This window comes from Micropterus dolomieu, linkage group LG02 (genome assembly GCF_021292245.1).
Source record: "Micropterus dolomieu isolate WLL.071019.BEF.003 ecotype Adirondacks linkage group LG02, ASM2129224v1, whole genome shotgun sequence".
Classification (NCBI taxonomy): domain Eukaryota; kingdom Metazoa; phylum Chordata; class Actinopteri; order Centrarchiformes; family Centrarchidae; genus Micropterus; species Micropterus dolomieu.
This window is the reverse complement of record NC_060151.1, coordinates 23,984,016-23,994,256: the sequence shown is the minus strand read 5'-3', so window position 1 is coordinate 23,994,256 and position 10,241 is coordinate 23,984,016. Positions and strand designations below refer to the sequence as shown.

Below are 10,241 nucleotides of genomic sequence, written 5' to 3'. Positions count from 1 at the left end.
TTTCTGTACACTTCTGAATTCATTCTGCTGCTACCATCATCAGTTACATCATCAATAAATATTAATGAGCCTGTTCCAGAAGCAGCCATGCACGCCCAGCCATGACATTACCTCCACCATGCTTCACAGATGAGCTTTTATGCTTCGGATCATTAGCAGTTCCTTTCTTTCTCCACACTTTGGCCTTTCCATCACTTTGGTAGAGATTAATCTTGGTCTCATCAGTCCATAAGATCGTGTTACAGAACTTTTGCGGCTCATCTCTGTACTTCTTTGCAAATTTCAATCTGGCCTTCCGATTCTTACTGCTGATGAGTGGTTTGCATCTTGTGGTGTGGCCTCTATATTTCTGCTCTCTGAGTCTTCTTCGAACAGTGGATTGTGATACCTTCACCCCTACACTGTGGAGGTCGTTGGTGATGTCACTTACTGATGTTTTGGGGGTTTTCTTCACAGCTCTCACGATATTTCTGTCTTCAACTACTGTTGCTGTCCTTGGCCGACCTGTTGGACGTCTGTTGCTCAGTACACCAGTAGTTTCTTTCTTCTTCAGGACATTCCAAATTGTTGTGCTTGCTATGCCCAATGTTTGTCCAATTGCTCTGGTCGATTTTCCTTCTTTTCTCAGCTTGACAATGGCTTGCTTTTCTCCCATAGACAGCTCTCTGGTATTCATATTGGTTTATCCTCTTTAACAGGAAATGCAGTCTTTATAGGTTTGAACCAAGGATGAAAACTTAGACTAGTTAATATTTGGACAATCAACCTAAAAGGCAACACCTTTGCAACAAGAAACATCACACACATCAGTCACATGTTCCAATAGTTTTGCTCACTTGAAAAATGGTTGGGTTCAAATAAAGGGTGGTATGTCCTGAGTTGTTCAACACATCTAGATGTGAATACCAGGAAATGAGAGCTGAAATTCTGAACTCTTGTCTCATACTCATCTTTTGATCTTAAACCCAAATGTCTTCAGTAAACAACAAAAACAAAGGAATATGCCCTACCTATTTTTCAAGTTTAAAGGTCCAGTTAGGAAGATTTTGTTCCTTTGGGACAGACCCAGTTTTAAATCTTTGTGCTACACTAGGCTAAGTGGCTGCTAACTTAGCATACAGACATGAGAGCAGTATTGATTTACTCGTCTGACTCTTGGCAAGAAAGTGGAAAAGGCGTATTTTCCCCAAAACAGTGCATGTGGAGTACACCTCACATCACTGTAGGTAAGAAGTTGAACCAGGTCACAGGCCAAACAAGATTTTCAGGTGGTTTTAAGTGCTCTTTAATGTCAATATGTGCTATATTGAGCAGAGAAAGTTTACTTATTTCCCCTTTGAGCATTATGCATTAGGAATAGGCCTACTTGGTATAATATCTGAGCAAACTCTGAGGAGGGTGCATAGAAGTGTTAGGAAAGTATTCATGCTCTCAGAGAGACAGATAAAGCTACAGTCAGACCTGACACTCCTCTTTAAGTCGGTGTGCAGAGGCAAGGAATGGGATTTGCTCTAGTGTGTGAAGAGCACGTCTGAGTCCCCCCCCCCCCTCCCCCAACTCCCTGTCTCCTGTGCCTCAGCTCTTCTTTGAAGATGGAGTCCAAAAAAAAGTGTGTGCATGTGTGTGTGTGTGTGTGTGTGTGTGTGTGTGTGTGTGTGTGTGTGTGTGTGTGTGCGCGCGCGTTTTTACTATGCCCAGACATGAGATGTCTTAAGGCTTTTTGTTCTATTATCTATTTGTTTATGTGAATATGCATGAAATGTCATGGGATGTGTAATGTGTGTCTCTGTGTGTGTATGCACTAGTGTTCATGTTTGCAAGTGTACAGTGTGTGTGTGTGTGTGTGTGTGTGTGTGTGTGTGTGTGTGTGTGTGTGTGTATTTGTCTATATGTGTGTGCCAGAGGTGGCAGAAATGGAATGAGGAGCTGAGAATTCTCCTTCCTGCTGGGGCTGCTGATTGTTTCTGCTCTTTGCTGATAAACGGCAGCTTTCCCTGCTGTCTAATCCCTCATACCAAAACAACAGACAGACACACGCATAGCAATTTTACTGAAAGGAAACTGAACAAACTTTTGTACACATAACTGGAAAAAAACAAAATGACTAACTTTTCATTTAAAGGTACATAAGTATTAGACATAAGTACATAAGTTTACAGAAAGCAGTCAATTTAGTTTCTTGTTTTGCATATTCACACAAAGATACAGACATTAGCTTATTCACACACACATACAAACACATTGATTCAGTGGGGATGAGAGCTGAGGTAATTGAGGAACAGCCATATTTTCAAAAAACAACATTAAAGAAGATGGCAGAAGCACAAAACAAAGAGATATTGTTCTCTGAGGCTAGACTCACTTTTTGGAAGAGATTGCTTTTATGTTGTAAATTACACAGTCTGGCATGTTGTCTCTTTTTCTCTCTTACTGTCCCACAACCTCTCTATCTTTCTCATAAACAGCATAGCATAAAGCCACTAAAGTGTTTCTTACCGTTGAGTTAAAGCGCAGGTGGCAAATGTTGCAGGAGATAATCTGTTTCTTCTTTAGGGGCTGAGGGACACCAAATGTGTGGTTGATCACTGCCTTCTGGACAGGGTCCATCTGAGAGACAGAACAAAAAGACCAGTACAAATAACATTAGTTCTATAAGATTTTATTTTCCCAAATGAAAAATTTCTGTGCAGTAGAACAACCTCACCTCAGAGGTGTGTGGCCATACTTTTGGCACAGTTGCAGTGCATCTTGTTTTTGTACAGGAGGTTATTGTAGGTCATTTTCCAACTTATATTAGTGTTTATTTACTACCTGACTACTTCTACTTCTCTTCTCCCAATACTCTCTCTCACACACACACACACACACACACACACACACACACACACACACCTAGTCTGCACCTCTGGTCTCTCACGGCAAACACACGTCAGCTTGCTCCGCCTTTTTCTGTCTCTCTCTCCCTGTATGTTTCTCTGCTGCCTTTCTCCAGCAGCAGCACATTTCATAAAGTCGCTGTGTTTAATAAACTCACCTGTGATTCAGTTTTCAAGTGCGCCGCATGTGGATTGAAACCAAAATTAACGTTAGTGAGTGACATGTGCAGTGGTGTGTTCACTGTTGCTCTATAATGTAAAACTTCCACCTTGTCTGCTTAACGTAATACCAGATAACATTTCTCTCTGTGACCTTAGTAAAATGCTAAAGTGGGTCACCAAACATACTTTGGCCAGTGCTAATATACCTGGCCGGCCCGCCAAAGTAAAGTATATGTTGAAAACACTGTATTTAAAGTTATTACAAGCTGTAGGCCTATATTTTCTAAATATTACACCTTCGACCAATTTTATTGTCTTCCAACTGCGTGTGTCACGTGACTATTTTGGTCCAATCATGATTGAGTGATCATGCCTGCAACTTCGACAACTTTAATTAATCCAAGATGGAATATAATACTACTACTACTACTACTACTACTACTGCTACTACTGCTGCTACTACTCCTATTAATAACAAATATATTAATAAAACAATTATTATTATTATTGTTATTGTTAGCAAGCCCAGGCTAACAAGCAGCCTGGGCTTGCTGCAAAGCTGCACCTCCTCCTGCACATCCTCTCTCTCCTTGGCCCTATCCCTGATATGGTCAGGTGGCTGGCCTGACCCCACATGTACGTGTGCCTATGAGCCCCTGCCTCTCTCCCCTCACTAGGGGAGTGGCATAACACGGACAGGCTGCAGCTGGCCGGATGGCTTTCATGCAGTCTGGCTCCGATGACACAAGCAGAATACCTGCGACCACTGTCTCTACGAAGTCAGTGGCCGCCGTCACACTGCGTGGACCGGCTGCAGCTGGCCGTGCGGCCTTCATGCAGCCTGGCTCCGATGTCGCAGGCAGACCATTTCCTCTGTTGCCTGTCCCTGCCTCCCCCCCTCGTCGGGGGGAACCGTCTAGTTATTTGAAAGTTGTGTTTATTTCTATTTTTGTGTCTATATTAGCATTTTCGCGACCCCCATGGGACCAGAGGGGTCCCGACTCCCAGGTTAAGAACCACTGCTCTAGTGTATCCTCTAATACATCATTAGACAGCGCAACATCATGCCCAACTATTTCCAGCAGCTACAGTTATTATATATATACACATACATTTATTAGTGATGAATATCGTATTTTGGTGTCAGACAGCATAAAGAGAATATGCTCCTCACATGTTAATCTTAGTGAGTCAAGATAAAAAAAAACAAAAAAAACACAACTATGACCTCGAAATCAGGGACAAGCAGGAGTGTCTACCTGTGATAGCTGAGTAGGTTTACAGCATAAATCTGGAATAAAACTTTACTCAATGATTTGGCGTAAGGTTGGATGACCCTGTGATGTGAGAATATTTCAATTTCTCATGGTAAGGACAGTGTGAAATACTCAGAGCTTTGTGCATGACTTTTCTGATATTAGTGGCTGTTTTGTCTACATGAATGAAGTACATTGTTGTTACTTTCCATAAAAGGGAAAAGGTAGAAGTGCATTAAGAGTCACACTGACATGCTTCTTATGATGGACTAGATGATGGTAGTTAGAAGAGATAAAGCGACAAAATCAGAATCAGCTTTATTGCCAGGTATGTGTACACATATGAGGAATCTGACTCAGGATTGTACATTGCTCACAATGTGCTTACTTATACAATAATACATTAATAAAATCAGACACAGGCTACAGTATAGAGAACACATATACACACTACAAACAAAAACAATATCGACAAAGGATGCAGGAGTAAAATTATTACCATTATTATTGTTATTATTATGAACATGTCTGAGGTGGATTAGATATACAGGTGCACATACACATGCATGTATACATGTACACAGTGTGATGGAGCATAGTGCAAAGCATACTGGAATAAATAAATATTATGTACTTGAGGTAGGTGGATTTGGTATACAGTATATACAGTATACAATATGACAATATGAACAGTATGAACAGCTCTGAAATAGACAACGAGAGAATGATGAATAAACAATAGGTGGTAGTCAGTAAACAGGTGGCTGTTACTGGGTTATTGCACAGGAATTGTTCCTGACACCGTGAGTCAGAAGTCAGTTGTTCATCAGAGTGATGACTTGTGGGAAGAAACTGTTCCTGATTCTGTTGGTTTTGGCGTACAGTGCTCTGTAGCGCCTACCAGAGGGGTGAGGCTGGAACAGGTTGTGTCCAAGGTAAGATGGATCTGCACTGATGTTTCCTGCTCATTTTTTGACTCTGGAAATGTGTAAGTCCTGAATGGAGGGCAGGTTGGCACCAATGATCTTTTCTGCAGTTCTGACTATCCATTGTAGTCTGTCCCTGTCCTTTTTGGTGGCAGATCCAAACCAGATTGTGATGGACATGCAGAGGACAGACTGGATGATGGCTGTGTAGAAGTGGATCATCAACTCCTTAGACAGGTTGAGCTTCCTGAGCTGGCGCAGGAAGTACATCCTCTGCTGGGCCTTCTTGATCGTGGTGTTGGACTCCCACTTTAGGTCCTGGGATATGGTGGATCCCAGAAACCTGAAGGATTCCACAGCAGACACAGGGTCTGTTGAGTATGGTGATGGGGGGCAGAGCGGGGGGGTTCCTCCTGAAGTCCACGGTCATCTCCACAGTTTTGAGCGTATTAAGCTCAGGTTATTCTGACCACCAGACAGCCAGCTGATCAACCTCGCGTCTGTAGGCCGACTCATCACCGTTCCAGATGAGGCTGATGACAGTTCTGTCTTCAGTGTATTTCAGGAGTTTGACAGATGGGTCTCCTGAGGTGCAGTTGTTGGTATAGAGGGAGAAGAGCAGTGGGGAGAGCACACACCCCTGGGGGGCGCCAGTGCTAATAGTCTGGGTGCTGGATGTGATGTTCCCTAGCCTCAGCTACTGACTCCTGTCAGTCAGGAAGTTTGTGATCCACTGAAAGGTGGAGGCTGGCACAGTGAGCTGAGTGAGTTTGGTGCTGAGGATGTCCGGGATCATAGTGTTGAACGCCGAGCAGGATCCTTGCATATGTCCGTGGAGAGTCGAGGATTGCAGGATGTAATGCAGTCTCAAGTTAAATGCATCATCCACTGATCTGTTAGCCCTGTAGGCAAACTGCAGGGGGTCCAGCAAGGGGCCTGTAATGTCCTTCAGATGGGTCAACACCACCACCAGATGACCTCAGTTAAGACAGCTGATACGTTTCATCAAACCACAGTGAATGCTAATTAGAGTTTCAGATGACACAACTTTGTGGTAACGTGAGAGGTCTTTGTTTATACATCGACACTCAACATAAAGATGGCCTTGCTTGAGACTCTTAATTTCTTATTTGACACAACAGATTATATTATTTCTTCCTCACAATTTCTTCTTCATGCGTCAAACCATATTCTATCCAAGATGTGTTTTCTTTTTCAAAATGTTTCCATTTTTTTAATCAAATACAAGTTCAATGGAGGCAACTTTGGCCCCCTTATTACGCAAACCGGCTTATTTGTCATTTGGGAAATAATGTGTTCTACTGTCACAATAATAATACATAATATAGTCTTCAAACTCCTGGTAAGTGCTTGAGTGCGAGAGGCTGAAAAGGCCCAAAATGGTATAAACAATTATATCATGTTACCTTGACAACGCCAAAACATGCTATGTACAATTGTGGGTCAGGGACTTTTTATTTTATGTTTGTTACTTCCTTCACGGACAAAGCACTTAAGGGACTGACTGATCTGAACGTATTTCAGGCTCTTGCCTTACAGAGTGGACGAGACGTCATTTTAAAATAATTAACTTGTTTTTATCCAAACAGCGTCATATTCTTACATGTAAACTTCTTCATGCACTTGACTATTTGACAGTGGGACGGCTCTATAAAGCGGGGAGCGTGGAGATTGGGGTTGGGCGAATGTGCTTGATTGACATCCATTTTTATCATTCCTGATGGTATGTTGAGTTTGTTGACCTCAATTAAATGTCAGCAGAGCTCTGCCTAACTTTACCCTAAAATGAGGTCTGATGAGCAGGTTAGGAAAAATACCTGTGTGGGTGTGAAGAACATTGCCCGTTTTTTGGACACTCACATCTTTACTCAAAGGCTAAGTTCTGTATTTTTCAACCTGGATCCTATTTTCCCATATTTTGTGTCTATGTGATTTACTGGGACAATAATTTCTAAATTGGTCCAATATTGAATGAGAGCAAACACAAGCACTTCAGTGGACGTACTTTGATGGGCTGCAATTGTCCATTAGGATTATTCTGTTTTTTTATTTAATTATTTTTACCAGCTTCTTTTTTTCCCCAGGCAACGAGGGTAGAATGATTGCTTGATTTTTTTTATGTCTAACGTGATTTTGGTTCACTCATAAGACAGTAGCCTACTCAGTATGTTTTAGTATCTGTGCTGTGGAAGCAGTTCCTTTGTTCTACTTAATTGAACTGATAACTCATTGATTGCACCTGTGCCTTATATATTTAAGTGACCTGAAACCATTTCTGTAAGCACTGATGAAAGTCTGAGAAACTGAAATGTTTGATATTGGTCATGTCATTGTGCACCTGAGTACTTTGGATTATGCAATACATTTGGAAGAGAATATTTTGATTTTGGTGATGTGTTTCTGTGGCTGCTCTCAATTGCCTTCACAGTCAAGACAGGAGACATTCTGCTGGTGTGGAATCCCTTTTTCTGTACGTGACTGGTCACTCTGTTTAGATAATAGTTAAGATGTGTGCCAGACTCTCTTAATTCCTGGTGCACATTAGAAGATTTTCAAATCTTAACTGATTTTAAAAACATGGCAGACCACAGACATACTGTCAGATGTAACCAATTTTTGTTTTGCACATACCAGACGATTTAAACTGCATCTAGGGGTTACATTGTACGGCAGATATGTGCCTAGATTAAAAGGTTATGCCGTAGACTACGAGCTTAGGCATCATTCAAGTTTCTGATGCTGGTAGAGATTGTTGACAGTGAAGGCAAACATTAAGAAAGACTCTCAGTAGTCTTTTCTTTTTCAGTTACGCACATCTAGCAAAGCCATTACACTGCAGACCTTCACCACGATCACATCTCTATATGAATGAATGAATGCATACACACCAATTACACACAGGTGGCCTTCTATTCAGTAATGAGACATGGTGAAATGATGTTATAAGTTACCTGGATGACAGAGTAAATCAAAGAATGCAAACACACTGTTACTGTAGGGAATATTATCGAAGTGCAATACATATTGTATTATCGAAGTAAGTTGAGTGACACTCAACTATAAATCAAAACCTATGCCATAAGTACCTGGATTTAAAGTCAGCCCCTTGCGTTGACTTTAAATCCAGCTTTGTATTGTATTGTATTGTTGTTACAAGCCTCACTACAGCTCCTATTTTAAGTTGGAGTTCACTGTAATATCAGAAATGTGACTGTCTAATGCATTATGAATCATGGCAGCCCACAGGGAAGTGCTTCTGGAGAGGGTTTTGGGCAGACTAATTCAGTTTAACTGTCTGTGAAAAGACTGCAGAGAGTCCCAGAATGGCATACTATAAACAGCAGAGTGAAAGCCGAGGCTTCATTAAAAGCTCTGCATGCCACGATGACAGCTGATTTCATTACGGCACCCTTCAGCATAGTATCACATAAAACAATCACCTTGGATCTCTCCCCAGGCTGGCACAGGTCTTGACCCAGTCCATTCCTCAGCTCTCTTGGGAGAAAGGACTCAGGAAAGCCGGGCAGAGCAGTGTAATCACACTCAGTTAGACCGCTCATGGGAACCACACCGGTGGTACTGCTGACAGCCTCAGCTACCCAGAGATCAAGCAGTGCTGGTGTATTGATGGCGGCGAGAATGGCACACTACTTGGCTTTTTTTTCTGATATACAAGTCCAAACGACATCAGGGGCCTGTGCCACAAAGCAAGTTCAACATACTCAAGATATCTTTTCGTTATTTGGCTTCACTAACCCTAACAATTGGGATCAGGATAAGCGGTCACACAAAGCCGGTTATCAACTCAGTAAGTCAACCCAGGGTTTCCCAATCCAGCCATGAGCATGTTCACATAAAAGAGGCAGTGTTAGCAGCTGCATCCTTTGCACTCTGCTCATGGCACTATTGCACTATTGTCTCAATCTGTCTGTTTTGTTTATAGTGTGTATATATGTGTTCTCTATATTGTATCTCTATCCTGTGTTTGATTTTATTACTGTATTATTGTGTATTATTGTATAAGTAAGCACATCGTGAGCATTGTACAATCCAGAGTCAAATTCCCCGTATGTGTACACATACCTGGCAAATTAAGCTGATTCTGATTCTGAGATGACCAATCACAAACATGGACACGTCCACTGGAAGCAGAGCGGCATATGATATTATACAAAACAAGAGCAAACTGGAATATATAGACAAAGTCTAAGTAACACAGCTGCAGCTGACACATGCAGGACGACAGAAAATTGGCAACAGTGTGAATGCCTAAGAACAGGCGTAGTCTATAATAATGCATTGATTTGATGTGTTCTTATGGCGTCTATGAAAATATTAGCCTTATTGTTTCAGCTCAGCTGTGTGTCTGTATTTCCACGTTAAAAGCCTTGGCCACTGAATGAGTGGTCGTTCCAATTCACTTTTAAGAAATTCTCATCACTTCAAAAATCTGATTAATTTATTTAACACACTCAAATGTGTTTCAAACATTGTTTGAAATTAACTTCATAAAGCAATGAAATGAAAAATCCATTCACACCATAAAATATCTTCAAATAGTGGTCGAAGAGACTGAATATCAACAATTTGGCTACTGGAATTCCCCCACATTACCTGCGCCCATATAGCAAAAGGTTGGGCGCCTCATGACTAGTCTCTATAATACAAGATAGCTACTAACCTAAAATACATTCATATTAAACTTAATTTCAATAGGCCTACTAAAAAATTAGATTTTAACTGTCTTCTTAACTTTTTAAAGCAGTGCGGAAAGTCCGTTTTTCTCTCTGGTCCCATTCCCACAGTTGGTCGCGGTGCTGGCCGCTTCAGTAGACTCCTTGGCCTCCACGACTGGCTCCAGTCCGCCTGCAGGGCTCACCGTGTGTTTTATGTGGATAATTTTAATATTTTCTGGCAAAGAATGTCTCTTTTTAAGACAGACGGACTTCACCCAAATAAACGGGGCTCAGAAATGTTAGCTGCGCACATACAGCATGTGG

At 41.6% G+C, this 10,241-nt stretch overlaps 2 protein-coding genes across 4 annotated transcripts in view; both read right to left on the bottom strand.

Annotated features, from left to right (window-relative positions):
- Nucleotides 1-10,241, bottom strand: part of LOC123967290 (zinc finger protein 385C-like) — a 611,432-nt gene that overhangs the window by 4,908 nt on the left and 596,283 nt on the right. The window lies entirely within an intron of this gene.
- Nucleotides 2,176-10,241, bottom strand: part of LOC123960032 (zinc finger protein 385B-like) — a 146,757-nt gene continuing 138,691 nt past the window's right edge. For all 3 annotated transcript variants that reach the window (XM_046034503.1, XM_046034522.1, XM_046034513.1), the window contains exon 4: nucleotides 2,176-2,607. In XM_046034503.1, the coding sequence (XP_045890459.1) occupies nucleotides 2,428-2,607 (180 nt within the window). In that variant the 3' untranslated portion in view covers nucleotides 2,176-2,427. The remainder of the gene's footprint in view (nucleotides 2,608-10,241) is intronic.